General features: G+C 39.3%; 2 protein-coding genes across 2 annotated transcripts in view; both read right to left on the bottom strand.

Annotated features, from left to right (window-relative positions):
- Positions 1-16,950, bottom strand: LOC143729299 (flavin-containing monooxygenase 5-like). The gene is made up of 8 exons (XM_077220487.1): positions 16,817-16,950; positions 15,206-15,394; positions 14,808-14,973; positions 13,141-13,283; positions 8,628-8,827; positions 8,163-8,518; positions 656-728; positions 1-563 (listed from the first exon to the last, which is right to left on the bottom strand). The coding sequence occupies exons 1-8, from the start codon at positions 16,946-16,948 to the stop codon at positions 173-175; spliced, it is 1,650 nt and encodes a 549-aa protein (XP_077076602.1). The 5' UTR covers positions 16,949-16,950; the 3' UTR covers positions 1-172.
- plpp6 (phospholipid phosphatase 6) overlaps positions 16,816-25,114 on the bottom strand; it is a 21,056-nt gene continuing 12,757 nt past the window's right edge. Inside the window, exon 2 of the mRNA XM_077220499.1 lies at positions 16,816-16,957. Coding sequence (XP_077076614.1) covers positions 16,953-16,957 — 5 coding nt within the window. The 3' untranslated portion in view covers positions 16,816-16,952. The remainder of the gene's footprint in view (positions 16,958-25,114) is intronic.

Genomic DNA, 25,114 nt, shown 5'->3' on the forward strand with positions numbered 1-25,114 from the left:
ATTAGACCACAATGGTAATGTTTAATTTGATTCCCTTTACAGATTAAAGGATTTAAAATATAACATGTATATAAATGATAATGAATTCCAAGAATTAGATAAAGGAATAATAAGGTTAAAGTGCAAATTCAAAACAGAGCTACCCACAAATCTAATTTTTTCTATGGATTTTCTATGGGATACAAGAAACAGATGGGTTTCTCAGGAAGAGTGGGATCTTCTTTTGCTTTGCCATAATGGCAAAAATCACTGCAGCCCCTCCTGACAGGCCCAGCCAAAAGAACAAACTGAAGGATGAAGGTTCTGGAATGGGCCGTGTCTTCATGGGTTTGGCCACACGTTCCCATTGGGTAAGAATAGCCTGACGGGCACCTCTCCAATACCCTGGTCCGCTTAGCCGAAACTGGTAAGGAGTACAGGGGCCAAAGAAAGCCCTCAGACCCACAGCAGGGTCCCTCAGGAGCAGCCAGGCAATGTTGGGACAGACGCCTACTTCCTTTGCTATTGTGTCTAGGTAAGGGATATAGTCCACTTGAAGGGCAGCCAGCTTAGGACAGGAGTAACTGTAGAGAGATAGCAGAGTTCAAAACAAGCATAGATTAATTGTCAAACCCAAACCTATTTGGAATTACCATCAAGGTAAATAAAAAATTACCTCTTTAAATTTGCTTTTATGCCCTTCTCAATTATTTTATCCATTTTATCGGCTGGAGGAAGATGGTTTAGTCCTTGAAGAACAGTAGGAGAATTCATACATGAAAAATGTAAAAAAAAAAAATTCATATATAAATGATTAAATCATAGAAGAAGGTCAGGTTAAACTTGGATGTCTTGGAAACTTGTGCTTTTATAATAATAAAAAAAAATGATATTGTCACAGTTGTGTTCTGTTTAGTTTGTTTTCATTGGACTTGTCTGCCTGTCATCACGTCACATGTCGTCTTTGTCATTATCAGTTCATCCTTATCATCTAGGTTTAGTTAATCATCATCATCATCATCATCATCAGTGTCATCTGTGTTTGTATTTAGTTCCGTCAGTTCAGTCAGTCTTTGTCTGATCTCTTTTGTATTTAGTGTTTCTACCTGTTCTGCCGTCCTGGGTTTAATTTCTAATAAACCTTCAATTTGTAAATATATCCTCATCTCCGTCTGCCTTCCTGCAACCCACCGTGACAGAAGATCGGACCAGCCCGCCATTGCTCAAGCATGAGCATGGAATTTTTCCATGTCAGAGCCTGTTCCTGTCCCAAGACCTGTTCCTGTCCCTAGAAATGTTCCTCCCCCAAGAACTGTTCATGTTCCTAGACCTGTTCCTGACCCAAGAACTGTTCATGTTCCTAGACATGTTCCTGCCCCAAGAACTGTTCCTGTTCCCAGACCTGACTCTGTCCCCAAGCCAGTATCTGTTCCTGAGCCTATATCTGTTCCTGAGTCTGTTCCGGAATTCCCACCCAACCTCCCTCTCCCGCCGCCTCTCATCATCCAGCCGTCATCATCATCTCCTTTGCCTCCTGTCAGCCCCATCACACGCCCTCTACACGCCAGTGGAATGGTGGGCTCACTGGGGGGCTTCCAGTCCTCAGCACCATCTTGGACAGTGGATCCCTGGGATCCAACTCCAGCCACTGCGTCCAGGATTCCACATCGGCCCATCAATCCACTGGCTCACCCTTGGCTACTACCTCCTTCATCTCCGCAGTGATCCATCAGTTCACCAATTCCACAATGGTCCCTCGTCCCCCCGGATTCGCCTTGATCGCTCGTCGACCTTCCATCACCTCTGGACTGCACTTCTCTGGCTTCGCCTCGTCCCTTCATCTCCCCGGCTCCATCGGACTCCTCAATTCCTTCTGCTCCTCCTTGGTCCTCAGTCCCTCTGTCTCCACTGCGCCCTTCTGTGTCCCCGTCTACACCTCAGTCGCCCAAGCCAATGGCTTCCCCGTGTCCCTCTGAACCCTCTGCTCCATCATGGTCCAGTATCCCTCATCGGTTCCGCCTCTGTCCGCCATCGCCCTGAAACCTTCTACCCTTCAGCCTCCTTGGCTCCTCCCTCCATCAGCTCCACCATGAATCATCATCCTTCCCTCTGGACCTATCACCCCTCTGCCAAGCTCTTTTTCTCATGATATTCTACCTGCCTTCTCCAGGCCTTCGTCCACTCCTGTTTCCAGCCCTCAGCAGCCCACCGTGACAGATATACAGATTTATTGGTATCACTTTACAATAAGGTCCCATTAGTTAATTAACAAACAATCAGCAATACATTTTTTACAGTATACTAATTAATATTTGTTGACTAGTCAACTGTTCATTGTTAGGTGATGTTTGCTCAGGTCCATTAAATAATAACAAAACTTTCATATTTTCAAAGGTTTATATTTCAACTAAATATGTACTCAGGTCCAGCAGCATATTGATAATAAATAATATACAAATATACATACAATAAGTTAAAAATAATTTAATGTAATAAATTTAAACATTTTAAAAACAATAACAAATAACTAAGCACGCAGTCCATCATATTATCTTATTAATCCAGAGCAACAGATAAAGCAGCACAGCATAATGAGATAAGAAGTATAAATATAAGGAGAGATCAGTCATTAAGGGAGGGAGTTTATGAGTCTTACATCCTCTGGAAAGAAGCTGCATTTGAGCCTTGTTGTTCTGGCTTTAATGCTTCTTAGCCTCCTGCCTGAGGTTAGGAGGGGGTTGAACTGTGCGTTTGCTGGGTGGATGGGATCCTCCATAATACAGGATGCTCTGCTTTTGCACCTGCTGATGTCCTCAATGGAGGCTGCTATGAGTTATTTTTTAGCAGATTTGACCACCCTCTGCAATGCCTTCTTGTCAGCAGCAGAACAGTTCCTGTACCAGGCAGTGATAGAAAAGGTGAGTATACTCTCCACCACACACCGGTAAAATGCAAATAGAGTTGGAGTGAGGAGACCAGCCTGCTTCAACCTCTTAAGAAAATAGGTGTTGATGGGCCTTTTTTATAATGCTGGCTGTGTCAAGCCTCATGAAACCATTGGAAATGTGTACCCCAATTTCCACAGCTGCTCCTCCAAAGAAGAGTGGAGAGGGGGTGAAACATCTAGTCCTAAAGTCAACGACCATTTCCTCCCTCTTCCCCACATTAATGAGGCTGTTTAATCTACACCAGTCCACAAGTTCTTTCACCTCCTGTCTGTATAAGGACTCATCATTGTGGGATATCAATCCCATCACAACTGTGTCATCAGCAAACTTCACAATATGATTGCCCGGATATTTAGCCGAGCAGTCACATGTTAATAGTGTGTACAGCATGGGGCTCAGGACACATCCCTAGGGGGAGCCGGTGTTAAGGATGATAGTGTAGTGTTGCAAATTTATTAAAATTTGTTTTTTTTGGGCATTTCTGAGGCAACCAAGGTGTCGGACATTAACCTCTTGTCACTTCTCAAAGTTCAGCTGGGCTTTTGTTGATCTAATCATGCTGATTGGATTAGCATCTAAAGGCTCTGAGTTACACCTTTTGTCTTTGAGTTTCTGTCTCGGTGCGGGGAATCCTGCCCGTTCTGTTCTCATGTCTCAGCTCATTTACATGCTTTGTTCATCACAATGTTAAGCCCTGCCCCTAAATGTGTATAAATTGCAAGGGAATGTTTCCCTTAGACTTGACTTGGTTAAGATTTTGGACAAAGCAGACTACAGCAAATCAAGAATCCTGCTTAAAATATACCCCCAAGTCTCCTGGTTTTCGCTTCTGAGTTTTTCTACACTTAAGAAGTAGAAGGGTTACAACAGATGGTGCCGTGACCCGGATATAATTTACTTTTTAGCTCCTACTCAGTTTGCTTGCTACTCTGAAGCAGCCCGTCCCCTCGTCATTAAATTCGTTGGGCAGCTTGTTGATGTGTTAACCATTTGGGCTGTGAGTGCTTAATTTACCCAGTAACTTACAACAGAGATGAAAGACTGATTTTTGTTTAATAGAACAAAAGGAAAGTGACGGTCTCACCCTTTCCTTTGGGGAACACTGGTTAAGTAAACTCACAGCCTTAAATGTTATGCTACAGCACAGGCCCTTTCACAGTAATGAGTTTAGGTTAGGCTGTAAACTTGAAATGCCCTCATGTAGTGACTAAAAATGAATCAAGCAAAAGTCACTTTTGTCACCTCCTCCCGTTGGGGAAATTGGTTAACTACCCTCACAGTACCCTCACCAATTCTCATGTTTGATGTCTAAAATGACTGAAGTTGTGTTAGAGGATGAAGGAGAAATGACTCACGATTGTGTTACGCAGATCAAGGTTCACACTTCCCAGGACAGGTAGTCAAGGAAGTGTCTAGAATATTGCAAGCCATTAGAGCCTAAATGGCATGGACCACATCAAGTGATGTTAATTACAGTAGCTGCAGTATTGTGTCAGGGAAGGAAAACCTGTCACACTGTAAAAGTTGTTCCCCCACCTACAGGGATAGGATATAGGACACGGAACAAGTGAGGAGCCCCGGGAAGAACCGAACGCAACAGGCTTCGGAGGTTAACCCTGGGGTGAAGATTTCCTCATAGGCCTTCCCTATCCTAGTCCATCCTTACCTCACTGTTCTTTAGGTGTCAAAGGTTAAAGAAATAGGGAAAGATGGAACAACAATAGCAGACTTAGAAAAAGTTTACAACCCTAGTGTTTGAACAAATACTGCTCTCCTGTCTTTTGTTTTCTTTCTTACTCTGTGCAGATGCCACTGATGACTGTCCCGGGACCGATACGCACCGACCTCGTCATCTGCGTATGAAGCCACAAGAAAACCTCAAGAAAAGACTAGACCCACTGCCGAACCAACTATCACGAAAGAAAAAGAAAAAAATACACAACGCAGAGACTCACATATGAAACCTTCAGTCATCCATCAACAGGATCAAGATTGTGGTACCAGCAACAATCATGGACATCGCATAAAGTGTGGACATCAGAAACAACATATTCTTAGAGCTGATGAATATGTCAAGTTTCTAGAAAGAACATTTGCATGTCACACGCAGATGGCTACATTCCAGGACTCACTTGTGCACAAACATGGTGGTCAAGAACTCTTGGTGCATTAATCCCGCCTTATGGTGTCCTGCAGGTCCTTGATCAAGTCAGAAGCTTATCGAATTCTGTACAGAAATTGGCCAATGATACGGCTTTGGCCCTGGGTAACATCACGGACACTCTCGCTTCGCACAAGATAATGATCTTACATAACTGAGTGGCCTTGGATTACATTCTAGCAACGCAAGGAGGAGCCTGCACCATCATCGGACCTGAGTGCTGCACCGGTTTAATAGACCCAAAAGAGAACTTGAACAAAATCCAACAAGACATTCTTGATCTTTCAGCAAAATGACACCAGATGACTGAAGATAATTTTACATGGTTCGGAAACTTGATTGGTAGACCCTGGCTGTGGATAAAGGAAATAGCAATTATGTTGTTGTTTGTTCTACTGGCGTACTATCTATGCGTCCACAGTATCAAGTGTTTCATTCAACAAATGAATCGCGCCTCTCACGAGAAAAATTACAGTTCCAACCAGAAAAGACTATTATCCATAGGAACTTCACGGACCCTAATTGCATGTTTTGTTTCTGTGTCAGCATGCAATTGTAGAAACAAACACAGAGCATGAGTTTATATGCCTGTAACGATCACAAGTTACGAGAATTAACTTTTAAGTGTTTAAATTTGCATATAATGTGAGAGTTATTAGAACTCTCAAAGGGGGAAATGTAGTGTTACAAATATATTAAAATGTTTAATTGAGCTTCCAATACTATAGTATTTTAACTGAGAAAGTTGCACACTGTTTTTTCCATTTTTGAGGCAACCAAGGTGTCGGACATTAACCTCTTGTCACTTCTCTAAGTTCAGCTGGGCTTTTATTGATCTAATCATGCTGATTGGATTAGCATCTAAAAGCTCTGAGTTACACCTTTTGTCTTTGAGTTTCTGTCTCAGTGTGGGAAATCCTGCCCGTTCTGTTCTCATGTCTCAGCTCATTTACATGCTTTGTTCATCACAATTTTAAGCCCTGCCCCTAAATGTGTATAAATTGCAATGGGAACGTTGCAATGGGAAAGATACAACCCCAAGTCTCCTGGTCTTTGCTTCTGAGTTCCTAAACTTTAGAAGAAAATAGTTCACAACAATAGGTAAAGATGAAATGGTTTAAATCCAAGCAGCAGTAGTTTATTGACTAGAGTCTGCGGGACAATTGCAGAGTGGGTGATCGATGAAACTGCATCCGATTCAGACCAGTTCTTCCTGTAAGCATACAGATGGGGGTCCACATTAATGTCAAAGGTATCCTTTATGTGGGCCATAACCAGTCGTTCAAAGCATTTCATGATTATCGGAGTGAGCCACTGGGCGGTAGTCATTCATGCACGTCATGGCTGAGCTTTTGGGCACGGGGATGATATTAGATGTCTTGAGACACACTGGCACCACAGCCTGGGAAAGTGAGGTGAAACATCTTTCCTGCTGTAGTGGGTGATGCACGTCATGATGCTCTTGATGCTCTTCCACATGCTCCGGAGGTTGTTGGTGGAAAATGGCCCTGTATTAGCCTTTGCCCTCTTGATCCCAACCTCTAGTTCCCTCCTCGCCACTCTCAGTGCAAGTGCGTCTACTTTCCTAAAGGCTAATTGCTAATTGTAGAGATTAGCCTTCAGATGACACAGCACCTCTCCATTCAGCCTGGGTTTCTTATTTGGACAGATGTTTATCTTCCTGGTGGTAGTGACATTATCAATACATTTACTGATATAGCCAGAAACAGATGACGCATATTCGTCCAGGTCCACCCCACCGAAATCTGTTGCTGCTTAGTATTACATGTATTAGTATATGTTGATATGAACATTGACTAGGATTAATAATGTTTTAGTTGATGTTAACTAATGATAACAAATTGAACTTTATTGTAAAGTGTTTGACAGGGTTGGGAACCACTGGTCTAGAGATTGAGATTAATATTTATTATGTAATTAATACATTTATTATATGATTATGAAAAATATATAAATATAATCATACATAAACTCTGTTGGGGGTGCATTACAAGTTATGCAAGTTTAAAGAAGTAGTTCACCTCAAAATGAAAATTTCCTAATAATTTACTCACCCCAATGCCATCCAAGATATCCATGTCGTTATTTCCTCAGTAGAAGAGAAATTACGTTTTTTGAGAAAAACATTTCTGGATTTTTCTTCGAATAATGGACTTCAATGGCAACCACTGTTTTGAAGTCCAAATCAATGCAGTTTCAAAGGTCTTTGAAGTGCTTCAACGGACTGTGCATGATCGTGGGAAATTTTCATTTTGAGGTGAACTAATCCTTTAACTTGTAACTTTTTTCAAGTAACTAGTAAAGTAACGCATTCATTTTGAATTTACAGCAAAGTATCTGAGTTGCTTTTTCAAATAAGTAATGCAAGTTACATTGTTTCCTCATTTAATGAATAACACCTCACCTGTCCCCATGTTGAGAGAAATCAGGAGTAAGAATGGCAGCACAGCTGAAAGGTTTGTTTGAGCTACAGTACAGGAACTTGCATTTCCTTCAGCTTGAGGTTTATTCATTTCACTTTTGGTGTCAAAGGGCTTTTACATTTGCCAAAAATAAATAAAAATAAATAAATTATATATATATATATATATATAATTAAAAAACAAACAAGCAAGCCTAGCCCAGGTGAGATAAATTAACGCAAATGTTATGTAACATTACTTAGTAAATAAGTAACGCAATTAGTTACTTTTTAAAGGGAGTAAAGCAATACTGTAATGCATTACTTTTAAAAGTAACTTTCCCCAATACTATATATAAATATGATTAATGGTGATGGGTGGTGATGGCGCAGTGGATAAGACACATGTGTGAGAGAGACCCGGGTTCGAATCCACTGTGAGACACCAATGTGTCCCTGAGCAAGACACTTAACCCCTAGTTGCTCCAGAGGCATGCGACCTCTGAAATATAGCAATTGTAAGTCGCTTTGGATAAAAGCGTCAGCTAAATGAATAAATGTAAATGATTAATTATTATGAATTTAATATACTGTGTGTTTCTCCTATAACTGTCAAAATAATTTTTCATGACTTGTTATGTTTGCTCAGTACCTGCGATGACCCTGGTGGCCCAGCGAGCCTGCAGTTCTACAGCTGGCATGATCGGCCCTTTGGTCTGCAGCAGGCCCAGGATGGCCAGTGTTGGATGCTCTAGAGATGGAGGAAAGATTCTTCTGTAGAGTTTCAGATCTCCATCAGCACCAGAGTTTAAGGAGGTGGGGAGGAAAGGAAATTTAAAATCATAGCCTGTGCATAAGATCACTGCATCAATCTTCTCTTCAACAGTCCCATCATCAAAAACAAGCGTCGAGCCTTGGAACTTCTGCACATTTGGTTTCATCACCAGTTCTCCTACCAGAATGCGACCTGGGAGGTCATCGTTGATAATAGTACGCTTGTCAAGGATTCTAAAATCACAATATAGGCAAAGGTCACAGTGAATGATGATGTAATTTTTAAACAAACTGTCAGGGCTTTACTTTATTCATCAACGATAACAAAATGTTGTCCCTTTACCTGTGCTCAGGCTGTAGTCCATACAGCTTGTGGTCGAATCTCTGATTGAGGCTTCTCTCGCCAATCCAGTTGAGCAGAGATCTAGGCAGGAGGCAGTTAATCAGATCTCGAACTCGTCTAACCATCGTCATGTCTAGAGGAAGCCCTTTACTGACCATGCGACCTATGACCCACGCCCCTTTACGGGTACTCAGGAACGTCTAAGTGAGGAACAGGGAGACCGAAGTAGGGTGAGAAAGGAAAACTGAATTAGTGGATAGATCAGAGTGCATTTGAACTTATCGATATAACAGAATATTAATTAGAACCAAGAGAGTAATACATTTTTAGAATTGGGAGGGTTAAATGTAATGAACATATAGGCCCTTTCACAGAGTTGGAAGATTGATTGAGCAGGGGTAGAGATCTAGAAACTTTAAAGTACATTATTTACAAATACACTACCATTCTAAATATTTTTTAAAGGAAGCTCACCAAGGTGATACATTTGTTTCAGGATTCTTTGATGAATAGAACGTATAAAAGCACTTATTTCAAATAGATTTTTTTGTAACAACATAAAAGTCTTTATTATCACTTTTGATAAATGTTTCATTTCTTCCTTAAAAAAAATCGTACTGACCCCAAACTTTTTAACAGTAGTTTTACATATTACATCTCCAGAATTATTACATTTAATTAACAATATAAACTTTTAAAGCCAAAAAGCATTAGAAATTATTTTAAGAGGTATATCTCTTCTACTACAAGGATGAATGGGATTATTTTTGTTGGTATTTATTAACTGATAGCTGTCATATGTTCTCTGTGTTTGTCCCTGAACATTTGTTATACTTAATGTTTCCTGTTCTGTCTGCCATCTTTGTAGTCCTTTTGTAGTTTCCGTGTTGTTTTCCAAAGGATTGTCTCCACCAGGTCTGTCTTATATCATTATCTTGTTAAGCTTTTTAGGCCCTGTGTACATATAAGTGTGTTCACGCCATGTCGTAGTTCCCTTAATTCAAAATTTCAATTTGTGAAAAGCGTTCACGTCCTCGTAGAGCTCATAATAACTTGTAAGCTGGGAATATTCTGAGAGCTCCTTCTTGTACAAACTGACCTCAGTACTACCTGATTGCTGCAGATTCATTTAGGTATTAATAGTGTTACCATAGAAATGCATAAATCCCTGTCTGAGGATTTGAACAGCTCCGAGTAGTATGTCACGTTTTGTCATCTCGAAATTACGGCATGGCGTGAACACATCAAATAGCCCTTGTGTTTCTCTTGTTGCTTTGTCAGTTGTTGATTGTAATGGTTTCCTGTTTGCTCGTGTTCATTTCTTTGCTTCACTGTGTTCCAGGTTATAAAATGAAAATGAATTAGTCCGTAGGCCGTCTTATTTTAATATTAATATACTGTGTGTTACAGTTATATTTAATTTTTTTTACAATCGCAATATACTGTATGTTACAGTTTTATTTTAATTTGTTTTTACAATCTCAAGAAGGTATTTCTCAATACTAGGTCACTTTTTCAAAACTCTACACACAGTAGAGTAACCAACTTTCAACTATACAGCAGTTAATTTCACATTTAAAACAAACTACAACTACCAAAACACTTCATACATGTTACGAAATATCAGTTGTGTTGGTTCTTAGTTTCCTTTTCATGGACTTTTAGTTTGTATTCATCAGTCACATGTGTTCCTTTGTTTGAGTTTCCCACCACCGATCAGTTTCCATGGACACTAATCTTCATCACAGCTGTTCATTACTCACTTTCAATCAGTGTTTGTCCAGACTCGTTTGAGTTAGCGTTAGTCAATGTGTTGCTACAACCTTCTGTTATTTTGCCTGTTGGATTATTATTAAACCCTGCATTTGAACTTTATCCTGATCTTCATCTGTCTGTCTGCAGCCCTGCTAACAATGCATGTCTCAAATCAGCCCATACATAACAGTTTCAAGGGTTGTCACCCAACAAACTCATGTTTTTCACTCATAAAACAATTACATGAAAGCACTAACATTATAGGATGTTTGCTTTTGTAAGGCTTCTTTATAAAACAAGAATGACAGTTTAGACTATTTTTTCTAATTCACTGCAGTATATGTTACATCATGTACTTGAGTTGGTGTTGGTGGAGATCTAAATGTTTTGATGTGGTATTTCATTTTTTAGATTTGGAATATATTTAAAAATTGTATTACTGTAGAAATGTAGCAAATTGCTGTCTTATTAAATTTTGCAATATGTTAGGTTTTAAACTTATAGTTTTGACAAGAGAGTATGTAAACGTGCAAACTGGCCTGTAGGAACAACCTGTGAGGAATGTATTCATGCATATTCGTGATCACTGTGTGAAAAGTTTGAAAAAGAAACCTAAGCACTGAGAAATGTATTCTAGCGATTGTAAAATACTGTAATATATCCTAATTTTGACATTAATTTGTTTAGGACTATTTGGTTATATACCTTGATACACTGTAATCCATCACTCTCTCTCTTAATTCTTCCATTGAAAAATATATAAATATAAATATGTGTATATATATTTATATATATAAAAATATATATATTTCTGTAAAAAAAACAATAACATTACAATAATATTATTTAATGTGAAAAAAGTCAGTTGGGTCATAAAAATTGTCACTAAATTGTCTATTTGTGGGATGCGCCCCCTCCATATATATACACTCACCTAAAGGATTATTAGGAACACCATACTAATACTGTGTTTGACCCCCTTTCGCCTTGAGATCTGGTGACTGTGGGGGCCATTTTCATACATACCCCTTTTCCACCAAAAAAGAACGGGTTCGGAACTGGTGCTGGTTCAAAGTTGGTTCGGAGTTGGTTCAACTTGCGAACCTCCTCAGAACCTGTTTGTTTTTCCACTTCTAGAGCGCCCAGCGAACGACGTCGTTACGTCACTGTGTACGTCGCTTTACGTCTCAGCTAGAAACGCTTGCAAGTACAACATTACTTTGGGATTATCTCTAACTCGTGAACCAAGAAGGCTTTAAAAACAATTGAAATATGTAAGTCTTTTATTCTTTTCCTTTGATATGTAATCTTTTCTGATTAGTTATGTACACCTGTCTTGTCTTTTTTTTCTCTCCGTTTATTTGTTCTATTTTGTGACTGTTTTCTTCTTTGCTTACATAATGTTTTCAATAAAACATTTTAAAAAAAAGCTAGAAACGCTTGCGCCAACTTCAAGCATAACAATTACAATGGCGGACTACATCGTGTTTCTGCAAATGTTTCTCCTGGCTTTGTGGTCAGAAAAGATGTTTAGGACACATCTAAACCCGCCCCCAGCCCCCGACGTAAGCATGACGTGGTAAAAGAACGGTTCTCTGGTTCTAGTCCAGCAAAGAGTTGGTGCCGCTTTGGAACCAGTTTTCCTGGCCGAGAACCGGTTCTTTGGCTGTCGAAACACAAAGAACTGGTTCGCGCGCAGGCACCGGCTCCGAACCGGCTCTCAAAACGCTTTGGTGGAAAAGGGGTAACAGTGAACTCATTGTCATGTTCAAGAAACCAATTTGAAATGATTCAAGCTTGGTGCATGTGACATGGTGCATTATCCTGCTGGAAGTATGGTGGCCATAAAGGGATGGACATGGTCAGAAACAATGCTCAGGTAGGCTGTGGCATTTAAACGATGCCCAATTGGCACTAAGGGGCCTAAAGTGTGCCAAGAAAACATCCCCCACACCATTACACCATCACCACCAGCCTGCACAGTGGTAACAAGGCATGATGGATCCATGTTCTCATTCTGTTTACGCCAAATTCTGACTCTACCATCTGAATGTCTCAACAGAAATCGAGACTCATCAGACCAGGCAACATTTTTCCAGTCTTCAACTGTCCAATTGTGGTGAGCTCTTGCAAATTGTAGCCTCTTTTTCCTATTTTAAGTGGAGATGATTGGTACCCGGTGGGGTCTTCTGCTGTTGTAGTGTTGTGTTGTATGTCCCATGCGTGTTGTGGCTTCACAAATGCTTTGCTGCATACCTCGGTTGTAACGAGTGGTTATTTCAGTCAAAGTTGCTCTTCAATCAGCTTGAATCAGTCGGCCCATTCTCCTCTAACCTCTAGCATCAACAAGGCATTTTCACCCACAGGACTGCCGCATACTGGATGTTTTTCCCTTTTCCCATCATTCTATGTAAACCCTAGAAATGGTTGTGCGTGAAAATCCCAGTAACTGAGCAGGTTGTGAAATACTCAGACCGGCCCGTCTGGCACCAACAACCATGCCACGCTCAAAATTGCTTAAATCACCTTTCTTTCCCATTCTGACATTCAGTTTGGAGTTCAGGAGATTGTCTTGACCAGGACCACACCCCTAAATGCATTGAAGCAACTGCCATGTGATTGGTTGATTAGATAACTGCATTAATGAGAAATTGAACAGGTGTTCCTAATAATCCATTAGGTGAGTGTATGCTGATTTTGACCCAGCTGAGAATCTGAAACTAGAGAAATTATCTGTAAAAAAAAATATATTAGACACCTTCTCACACACTCGGCTAAGCTCCACGGCAATGTCTCCACCAGAATTCCCAATCCCAACGATCACAACTCTCTTCCCAAAGTAAGGATCAGGGTCCTTATATTCCCAACTGTGAATTACTGTCCCAGGGAATGTATCAATACCTGTAGTAGACAAAATTACAGTAAATGTTAGGCCCCATCCACGCTACTACGTTTTAGTTTAGAAACGGAGACCTTTTGCTACGTTTGCACATCCCGTCCATACTAAAACGGCAAAAACGTAGACCTAAAACGGAGAAGTTTAGAAACGCTGCCGACCCGGTTTTGCATTTTGAATCTCCGGAGGGCGTTTTAGTGTAGACGGGTCAAAACGGAGGACTTTAGAAACGATGACGCAGAGGCTCACGCTCGGCTCTCTGATTGGGTGTCATACAACGGAAGAAAACATACAACAACAGCCTAAGTAAATTCTGCATTTTGCAAAACTATAACTGCCTACATGCGCCGGAGGCAAGCTATTATTCGAGCGATCTGTGACCATTCCCGTGTGCAGCGGCGGTATCGACTCCACATGGAGCGTCGGTTTTGGGTTAAGCCGGGAAGAACCAGCGCATGGTGGGATGATTTTATCAATGAAGTTGTAGCTCCTAAGGAATGGTGCGAAAACTTTTGAATGTCCAGATCGGCACTTATCAACCTCAGCGAAATCTGAGGAATAGTCAATCCGTTTCCTGTTTACACCGGCACGTGCATGCCCAGTGTAGGTGAATGGTGACATGATCCGCGTTTTCAGTCATTTTAATGTGGATGGAGATCAGTTCTAATACGCAGCTGAAACGCTGGTGTGGACGGAGATCGTATTTGTATTAATTCTCCGTTTCTAAACTAAAACGGAGTAGTGTGGATGGGGCCTTATACTGTTACAATTTATTTTGATGGTCCACTTTATACTAACTATAAGTAACTTTGCAACTACATGTCAACTAACTCTTAGCTTGGGCTACTAATAAACGCCTCGCACTCGCTACAAAGCTCTCAGAAAACGTTCCCCGTTCAAGCCAAGGTAACCGGGGCGTCATATATGAAACAGCGTGCCATCGCTGTCAGCGAGCCGCCGCACATGAATACTCATATGAGTCAGGCTACGAATGTAAGTTACGTGCCCGCCCCAGCGCGCTCACACTTACTAATAAACGCATCTTTATTAATACTACTTACTAATAGCACATTAAATAGCACATCTAGTGGATGCATAACGCAAACCCAGTCAAACGTTTGACTGCAGTATCTTATGCGCCTTATAATCTGGTGCGCCCTATATACAGTTAATGTTCTAAAATAGGTTATTCATTGAAGGTGCCTCTTATAATCCGGTGCGCCTTATAGTGCGGAAAATACGGTAGAATGTCTGTTGGATGACCATCAAAATATTAGCAGATAACTACCTAGCACAAGTATCAGCAGATATTAAGTACACAGTGTATTAATACTCTAATGACTGGTAGTTGACATGTAGGTGCAAAGTTACTTATAGTTAGTTAGTAGTAATGTCTAAAGTGGAAATAAAGTGTTACCCAATATACTGATGCTTCTATTAGAGCCAAACCGGGAATTCGTATTGCACATAATTCTGAATGCTGCATAGTAAAGCAATTTTAACATTCTGTTAACTTATGGTCAGATCACCTGGGAAGTGTATGAGGGGCTTGATGGGTTGTGTGTAGTGTCCTGCGCACACAAGCACCCCATCAAACACATGTTTCTCCTCTTGTCCATCTTTGTCTGTGGTCACTACCTCCCACTGACCTGAATCAGAAAAATCAGGCCTCTGCCTCAAACTGCGAACTGTGGTCTGAAATACACCAAACCACGCAAAGCTTAAATGCTAAATTTCATTTTTATAAAAGGAATAATTCTTATAAACAAACTCAAACACACACTTGGAATTATGTGAGAAGGAGGGTGTGTTCCTAGAACATTGTTGTCAAACAAACACTCCTATTTGTCCTATATGACCAATATGGATGGGAAATATATATGTCTTGGAGAAATCTCAGTGGATGTGATGTCATTGTGTTAAATACCTGGAAGTGAATGTGCTTGAGCAGATTGAAGTGCTCAGCATAGAGTTTGAAATACTGCACGATCAGAGAGTTGTGCATGTAGTTTGGGTAATGATCAGGCACAGGGAAATCACTATAGCACATCATCTCTTTAGAGGTGTTCACTGTGAGTGAACGATAAATGCTGCAACGTTCTGCCTCAGGTTTTTCCTGTGAATGAATAGAGGGACACGGTCAATGACTTTTTAACAGATTGTTTAGAACAGATTTTTATACAAAAAAAAAAAACACTAGCAGCTTTGAAATTTTTGATTCAAGGTGAAGTGTATATACTAAAAATACTGCCTTCTATCCCATTTTAAAATGCATAACTTTATTTTTGCCCCCAAAAGTGTAAACAAAACTGACTCATCCAATATTGTGTTTGGGGCGGGGCTATCTGTTTGTTGACCAATGGCAGTGTTTGGGACACCTGTTAAAAACATATTAATAATAATAATAATAACAATATTAAATTAATAAAAAATTTAAGTCAAACAGATCGGAGCATAAATATATTTAGAAAAACATCAATAAATCTAAAACATCAACAAAAATGACAATGAAAATAAATTAAAATGCTGCAACAATAACAATGAATATATTCATTATTGAATAGGCACTTCCGTTCCAAAGTTTGAGTTCAGTCAGACTTTTTTTTAAAAGAAATTATTACGTTTCTTCATCAAGGATGCATTAAATTGATTAAAGTGACAGTAAAGTCATTTATAAAGTCACAAAAATTATACTTCAAATAAATACTGTTTTTCTGTCTATTCATCAAAGAATCCTGAAACAATGTATCAAAGTTGACAAAAATATTTAGCAGTACAACAACAAAGGAATACAATTTAACAATATTTTCAAATAGAAAATAATATTAATATTTGTACTGTATTTTTGATCAAATAAGTGCAGCCTTGGTGAGCATGAGAGATTTCTTTCAAAAACTTTACTGAATGACCCCAAACTTTTGAATGTACTAAACAATATTATTTTAATAATTAAAGCATGAGGTAATGGCAGTGGCACCTGATCTTGTATTATTTAGATTATAGTGTGCTAAAAATCATTATTGTCAATTATCATTACATCAGTCATTGTTTTTCCGTGCGGTACCGCAGATGGCACAGAAAGGACACACTTCACCTTTATTGTTAAAGGGTAACTACCGGTAAACCCCTGGTCAGAGCCTGACTCCACCCACTGGTAATATTTGAAAAATGCTGGAAAAGTGGGCAGAACCCAGCGGAGGGGGGCGTGCACCTGAGACGCATCTCTCTGTATGGAACTTATGTCACCAACAACTCCTTACATCACGTACCACCCCAAACATCCAATAGGAAAATTCAACTGCAGTACCCACCGTTCAACCTGAAGAGGGCAGCACTCAGACGTTTTTACACCATATATTGTAGAATTAAAACACTTTATACATAAATGTCAAAAAAAATTATTCAAATCAATGAACAGCATTTATGAAGCTCCATTCTTACAGATCATTAACTAAAAAAAGTTGGTTTAGGGTTTAGTTACCCTTTAAGCTATTTAAATTTCAGACATTAATTGTTTAAAATTGAGTTTAATTTCAACCTTAAACCTCCAGAGTCCTCCAATGTCATCACTGCTCTCAAAACACACTGGATCCAGCCCTTCATCCAGACAGCATTTGATGGTGGTCAGCCCAGAGCTTCCTGCTCCAATCACAGCAACACGCTTAGCCATGCTGTCAGTCTGCATGGAAACAGAAGAATCACTTTAAAAAAAAGAAGAAACAAAAAGCACATGGTCATGTGAAAATGCAAAGTTATTAAAAAGGACACGCTATTACTCTTTAGTGTCTATAGTCATTTGTGATATGCATATTTATTAAGGTATTCCAGGAATCATTAAAAATGTTTGCCATGGATGTGCTGCATTCATAGGTTGGTCATTAAGAAAAATATCTCATGCCAGCAGATGATGACACCAAGACAGACACCAGTCTAAACATATGCTGTAAGCTTGACAATGATGACACAAAATAATCTTACCTTTTAACTGAAGATGGTCTCAAGCCCTTAGAATTAAAAAATGCCAAAACAATGTTTTTTCTGTTCCTAATAGTTAAAATAGCTTTGCCTGTAACCGTCTCATTGATATCAGCCTGTTATGTAACCAATTGGGCGTATCTCAAGTCTCAAAGAGGAGGGTGGTCTCAGCTGGCACTAGTTTAAGGTGGATTAAACTGGAATGAATAATTAAGGGGGAAAAAATCTTCAACAACAACATAGGTGTTGAGGACTATCAAGAATGTTCAGTCATTTCTCATTATCACAGACGTGCAAGTCCTTATCTTTTGGGTGTTGTCATAAATCTTATCATAAAAAAAGATGAGTTCAATGTTTTTTTGCAATAGTCTAAAGCTTAATAAAACTAATGCAAGGCTGTAAGCTTACGCTGCTAATTTGAACCATTAATCGGAACAAAAGGCCGTTGAAGGATGATGTGTATAATTCAAATATTTATCTGACTCCAATATAATTAATCTGACTCCATTAAAGTTGTTGTTATTCTTTAAAGGCAAAGGTCTTTCTTAGAACTGATAGGACAACTTAGGATTTAACCTGAATGTTTAGATAACGAAAGTTATAATCACTTTCAGCATCATCAGTGGTAAAAGATTCTCAAAGCCTTTAAGGCAGGCAAAGTTATTTATTAAGTTACATGTTTAAATAGCCTTTCTCCTAGATCAACGGTTACCTTTCCTTATTGTTCCCTGAGCAAAGCATTGTTCAACATGAGTGGAATACCAACACCGAAACCGACTGACAGGAAACCAAAAGATGAGTCAAATGGGTGGTGATCAAGAGGGGGAGAAGAACATTAACATATTCTTCTCATTAGGATTGTATTAGGATACCCTAATGTCTCTATTACGTTCACCACCATTCATTTCAGTTTAAGATGAGACCAAACATGACATAATTACATATAGAACACACACTAGTAAATAAACAGTATGTAGTTGAAAGCATATGTCCTGAAGCAAATGGTACAGACGTGTCATTGAGGTGCAAATGACTCTGTCTCTCCCGACAGAACCATCCTGTGCCTGGAGTGTCCCAACAGTCCTCAATCAGCATATTGATGAAATCCCTGGCATTAGGCATTAGCATACCGTGATGATGAAGCCCACTGTGCCACGTTTAATTCACATGTATACCTTTAAAAGGATTTCTGAAGTCCTAGGGCAGTAAAGAGTTCTGCCCATATTTGCTCAGCCCTTCACTAACATTTTGAACATGCAGAGGTCTCCTATATTAAAATATCAAAGAAATACATGATATATTTTTTACACTTTAATTTTCCAACATTTTGGGAAATAATGAAACGCATCACGTGTTTTACACACATGAGAACCTGAACTAAAGCTGAAATTCCATGACGAATAAGTTGAAAGGCTTTGAGAGGGTGGGGTGATATACAAGGTTAACCCTTTATATGACTTAAGGCCCATTCACACCAACAACGATAAACAAAGATAGCTGTATATCGATATAAGTGTCCAACCATTGGATGATGTTGTTCTGTTTATATACTAAGCGTGTGCTTGTCTGTCACTTTAAATGCTCAAGCTTGTTATACCAGGATTGATTCTGATTGGCTGTCGGTTTTTTTCATTCATCAGCTGGAAAAAGGTCGTTCTGATAGTGATTCCAATGAAATCGTTTCACTGTGCAGTTATCGTTATAACTGTGGTGTGAACTCTGCTATTCTTTAATACTGAGAAAGATTTTTAGAACTATATCTTTTTTGTTATCTTTATAGTTGTCATCCTTGGAGTGAACAAGCCTTTATTCTGATGATTTTTTGGCAGAAATCAGTGTTTAAGATTGAAAATCAGCTGTATACCAACTGACTTTTTTTTCCAATAAAAGTCTGGAACATAATATGAATTCAAGATACAATTTATTTGGGTCCTTATCCACATAATGAAATACAGACTGAGATCTACTTTTCTAAATGTCTCAAATGCTCTTTCATGCCATATGAATTTGTGTAAGCTAAAAGTTGTGGTAAATGTGTACATTACGGAAAAGTATTAAAAGTTATTAGAGAAGATATGTTAAGTACAGCTATATTATGTAACTTTCGAGGAAGTTGCCTCAGTTCCCTTTCAGAGTGTAACTTCAACGCTCTATCTTGGTATTGACTCTATGGGGGTTGGTGTCTGAGGCACATGTAATCAAATGCCAATAATCATTGGCTGGCAGCAGTCCAAGATGTCACACGCGGAGTGCACGTGTGTATAAAAGGGCGCCTGAATTATATGTCATCAGCTGTTTTGTCTTCAGGAGCTGCTTGTTTATGCACATGTAAGATAAAAGTCTGTTGGAATGTGTTCAAATCTCGAGGGAGCTGGATGCCCTCATTATATTGCATTTCGCAGTAAGAAGCTCAGTTCTTGCCTGATTTTCTGCAAAGAGAAAAAATCTAGTATTTGCACAGAGTGTGTTCAGCTCTTGAAAGAGAGTTGGATGCACTCATGGTGACGCATTCACAGTAAGAGGCTCTGTTATTGCTTGATTCTCTCTAGAAATATAAGAATCTAGAGTTTGCGAAGCACATTTGGATCTTGAGGTAGCTGAATGCATTCATTGTGATCTATTTGCCCTGGGAAGCTCCACCCATGCTTCACTCTCTCTTGAGGGATGAGAGTCGAGCCTCTGCAGATTCTGCACCTCTCGGTTCAGGTCCCCAAATCACTTTAGGGCCATTCAAATGGAGAAGAAGCTTCCCTGTGGTATGTTGCTCTCCTGTGGTATGCTGTTAACTTTGACTTTTCCATGTTAATCAGAGTTTTTGTCCTAACCAGCCGCGACCGTGACATGTGACAATTCTATTTTAGAAACGGTTTCTATTTTTCTGCAACGTCGCGGCTGGAACAACAAACACAAAGTGTGGCAATGATGATCTCAGGTACTGTTTATGTGCTTTATTTAATGTTAAAAGCATACAATGCGACTTTGAATATAATTTAGTGCTCTCAGCTTTGTAGCTGTAAATGCAACAATGGATAATTCAATGGAAACAAGAACGTTCAAACTGTGAATAAACAAGTGTATTCTTTTCTTCAAAGATTGTTTTAGTAACTCAGCCTATTTTTAATAATGTTTAAATGGTGTAATATTGGTGAATTTGATTATGTAGCCTACTTATCCATTTCTTTGCAAGTCCTGTCAAGGTTACTCTCTGGTGTTGTGCACTTGCTGCAAGACTCCGCCCACACGCTGTTCTGATTGGCTGTGGGTTTTGATTGATTTTGACGCATCTTGCGTCTAGTCAGATATATACACTAGAGGTGTTTCTCAATGTCAAGGAAGGATCCTCGGAAGCCGTTAGTTCGAGGATGCTACGTCATCGACATCCGTCAAAGGACTGTTCCAATGTCGAGGGTCCTCAGAATTTCAACCAAGGAGTCCTTCGTTCGGAAAATATCCCATACACAGGAAAGGATGCATATGTGTAGCCTTCGTGCTCTCAAATCACCCACAATCCTGTGCGCCAGCTTTGCTATCTTGTTCAAAAAATAAAAAATGTCGGACGTTAGCGGAGTCGGAGAAATAACGGGGCAATATGCTTTTAAATATAAGTATATTTACATTACCATACATTTGTTATAACCGTAGTACATATAAGTAAAGTTTAACGTTTAAATGCCAGTACAAATTACTACCGTATTGATATTACAAATTATACAAATATATACAAATTACGTTATTGATGGCTAACTGAACCGGACCTTTCATTTAACAATTGTTAGCTTGGTTGCCGTCACCGGCATTTCTTTTAACTAATTAAGTTGTACAAAGTAATTTAACATGGTTAGCAGAAGAGAATTCTTTTAAAAACATTTAAAATCGTACTGACCCCAAAAATTTGAACGGTAGTGTACATCACAACTTTTTGAATTTTTGCAGCGCTAAAAGCAGACCTTTTCATTGACGTAATGACGCAATGACGTGCACTTGCTAGCCTGTTCCAATTATGTGTTCTCCAAATGCTAAAGAGGAGCCTCGCCTAGCCTCTGAAGGAAATGACTTGGAAGGATCAATCCTGCCAAGGAAGTATCCTTGACATTGAGAAACGGCTTAGATGTTGCCTTGGGGTTCTAAGCATGCGTCTAAACTGCTGCCATCTTGGAACAGGGGTCTTGTCATAGGAAGTAGCTAGGTATGCTGAATTCATGGATGATGCCGGACTTTTGTGCTGCGTATGGATGTTCACCCGAACAAAATCTAAAAACCAGACAGCAATGGATTACATTTCACAAAAATGTGAAATTTTGTAAATTTTTTACAATTTCTCTGGACTCAATGATAAATACATGTCTGACCGTTGGAACAAACCAAAACAAATAGAAAATCGCATTCATGACGATTTATGGTGATTTTATTTCCGTTAGACCTTTTCCTACATTAACGCTGATGCATTAAAGAGGAGGGCCTCCCCTGTTCCATGATGGCGGCTCTATTGACGCATTTGTTCCAATGAACTGCCGTAGCCAGGCAACATCTAGTGTATATATCTATGGTGTCTAGTGTGGACAGACAAATTATTTGTCGCTGGAATCTTATGAGATATGCCTGACATAGCTGAGGCATATATTCCCCTTAGAGCTCTGCTTTTGGGACCATATAGGGCTGAGGCCTGTTCTGCATGGGAGGGGTGAAGCTACGTCACACGTAGGCTCACTATTGGCCGACGCTGGTGATGTGTGTGATGCGTGTGATGTACAACACAGAAGCTCTACGCTTTTACACTAGTGAACTGACTCGAGGCCCACAGAGAGGGACATGAATAGTTGAAATAAAGTCATTATTTTTGTTTTTTTTGCGCACAAAAAGTATTCTCGTTGTTTGATAAACTTAAGATTGAGCCACTGTAGTCACTTGGACTATTTTAACAATGTCTGTAATAACTTTTCGGGGCCTGCAAGTTAAATCCCTCAAGAAGCCTATGGAGGAGTGATCCAGCTCTCAGATTTCATCAAAAATATCTTAATTCGTGTTCCGAAGACGAACGAAGGTCTTACGGGGTTGGAACAACATGAGGGTGAGTAAATACTGACAGAATTTTGTAAATACTGACAGAATTTTCATTTTTGGGTGAACTATCCTTTTAAACGACAAATTAAACCCAATGTATTATTTAAATGTAAAACACACACACACACACACACACACACACACACACACACACACACACACACACACACACACACACACGCACACCTGTCCCACCCACTTTTTAAAGCAATGTTACGCCACTGATGCCAATGATTATTAGCTTTTGTTTAGACGCGTCTCAGACACCGGCTATTGGGCAAGCCGATGGCCTGCCCTATAGCGTCCGTCAATACCAAGACGCAGTGTCTCGTTCCCCTTCTCAGAGAACCAGGGTTACAGTCTTAACCCGAGATGTTTCCTCTCTGAGTCTCTGTGTGAAAATTATGTGAAATTTTCACGTCTTTCTCTCATTCTTTGTCCTTCTACTCCCTCACCTTTCAGGTAGATGCTTTTGCAGGTGTGGTTGGAGGAACTTTGGTGGCAATTCTTTTCAGGTAGAGTGTCTAGAAATAAAAGAAAAATAATGCAATTTTTTTTGGCAGAGTACTGTAGAAAATAAAACCTTTAACTGTGGTAAGTTCAGACATTTCTTTTGCACCTTTTTTTTGTGGTTGCAAAAACCTCACATGCAGGATTATTTATAACGCCAGCCTATCATGCTTTATATTTTGTTTAGACAAATTTATGTGAAATTTTAAAGGGGCTCACCCTCCAAAAATAAACATTCATAATTTACTTACCCATTTCATACCTGTATTAATTTTTTTTCTCTCTATTTAACATAATTGAAGATATTTTGAGAAAGGTCTCTGTGTTGTTATTGTGTGTGTGTGTGTGTGTAATAGATCAAAGTCAGTGGTCACCAAAACTGTTCGATTATTCTTATGATTATTCATTCTTTTGTGAAGAAGCAAGTCATTCAGGAACGACTTGAGGCCGGGAGAGTAAATTACAGAATTTTCATTTTTGGGTGAACTAACACTTTAATGTATTCAACAAATAACAAATGAAATGCATATTGTTGCTTATTTTGCACTTTAAACTGGAAAACTATTAAACAATTTTACTCAAATTGGCAATCCGTACAAATTTGTGTAATCCTTATATTTTCACCACAGCATAATTTTTTTTTCTTTTTGATACCATTTTTACCAGGTGTCATTTTCAGAACCACAGCAATGAAGAATTATAGTTATAGAGAAGACTGTGGGACATCTAGTGGTGAACATACGAAGCTACAGGTGGAAAAAGTCACGTAGTCTACTACATTTCACAATGAACAAGAAGACAGATAGATAGATAGATAGATAGATAGACACCTTTGCATTTTCTTGAGGCTCAATCTTTTTCTTTACTTGTCTTTTGATCTCTTTCTTCCACCACTTGTATATTTTCTTGATGCTCAAATGCTGATAAGGAGAGCATTCTCTAGGTTCTATATGCCTTATTGAACCTGTTGTGTTTGCCAATCCATGCAAGTTTTGCCTTTGCTACTGGTGGAGTTGCACCTTGGATTTTTTTCTCTGCATTTTGTTTCTTGTTTCTCTCCTCTTTTTTGGACGGATTTTCTGGACGTATGACTTGCATGTTTCACGTCTTTCTCTCATTCTTTGTCCTTTTACTCCCTCACCTTTCAGGTAGATGCTTTTGCAGGTGTGGTTGGAGGAACTTTGGTGGCAATTCTTTTCAGGTAGAGTTTGCTGTTCAGGTACATTGAATTGGACCATCAATAGTTCTGCCACAGTGGAGAAAGATGGCCACCTCATCAAGATATTTCATCAGGTAGAGGGTGTTGAGGTGCCACCTGAATCAACAATGGTTTTGCTACTTTGTTTCACTCCAGCAGGTTGCTCCTCCACCTGAATCATCAGTGGCATTCAATTGGTGAAACAATTGTACAATAGAATGATCAATTATCCAATGATCAAATATGAACTAGCAAAGATCAACAATCTAATACCAATTGCTGATCACTCAATCAGCATTTTCTTCCTGTACTCAAATGCAGCACTCATTATGAGCATTCCCATTTAAAGCGTGGACCGATACCAGCAGGGATTATGTCAAAGAATCATTATTTGTAATCTGCTCTTTTCATTGAATCAGGGACGGCTCTCCAGTCAAGGACTAACTGACTCATTGAACCAAGAATCATCTTTTGAGCTCATGAGCTAATAAGGACAGCTTTGAATGGCAGTCGAGCCAGTGGGACATACATGTCTTGCAGATTTTGATGACTGAATGGACAAATTTACATGTGATTACAATTTCACTGAGAATCAACTTTGCAGTATTGATCAGCAAGTCATGTGCATTTAGTAAAGGCCCCGATATACTCTCAACAAAGTTAATTTTCGTTCTTCGCTTAGGGCTGGGTAAAAAAAAGCCGTTTGAAATACTTTACCAGCGATATACCGTTAGTGAACACCCCAACGGTGTCCACACTACTGAGAGCGGCGCTTATGTGGATCTATATATATGCGCTGCATGCTTTCCTCTTGATAACAAAATAAACGCACAACAAAAATGACAGCGGTAAGAAAACAGCAGTTAAAGAAAGCATCTGATCATGGCGATATGTTTGCACCAGCTCTGCAATTCAGCACACCAGTCAAGTCAAATCACGTTTTTTTATATAGCACTTTATACAATAGAATATACAATATATTTAACAGGTTTAAACATGAAAAAAAAAACAGTGTTAGTGTCACTTTCAATTAGAATTACTACTATAAAGTATTACTATACTAATATAAATTCCAACTATAAAGCAGTTCTC

Source organism: Siphateles boraxobius, unplaced genomic scaffold (genome assembly GCF_051911475.1).
Source record: "Siphateles boraxobius isolate OS27281-9 unplaced genomic scaffold, OSU_SipBor_1 8, whole genome shotgun sequence".
NCBI classification, from domain to species: domain Eukaryota; kingdom Metazoa; phylum Chordata; class Actinopteri; order Cypriniformes; family Leuciscidae; genus Siphateles; species Siphateles boraxobius.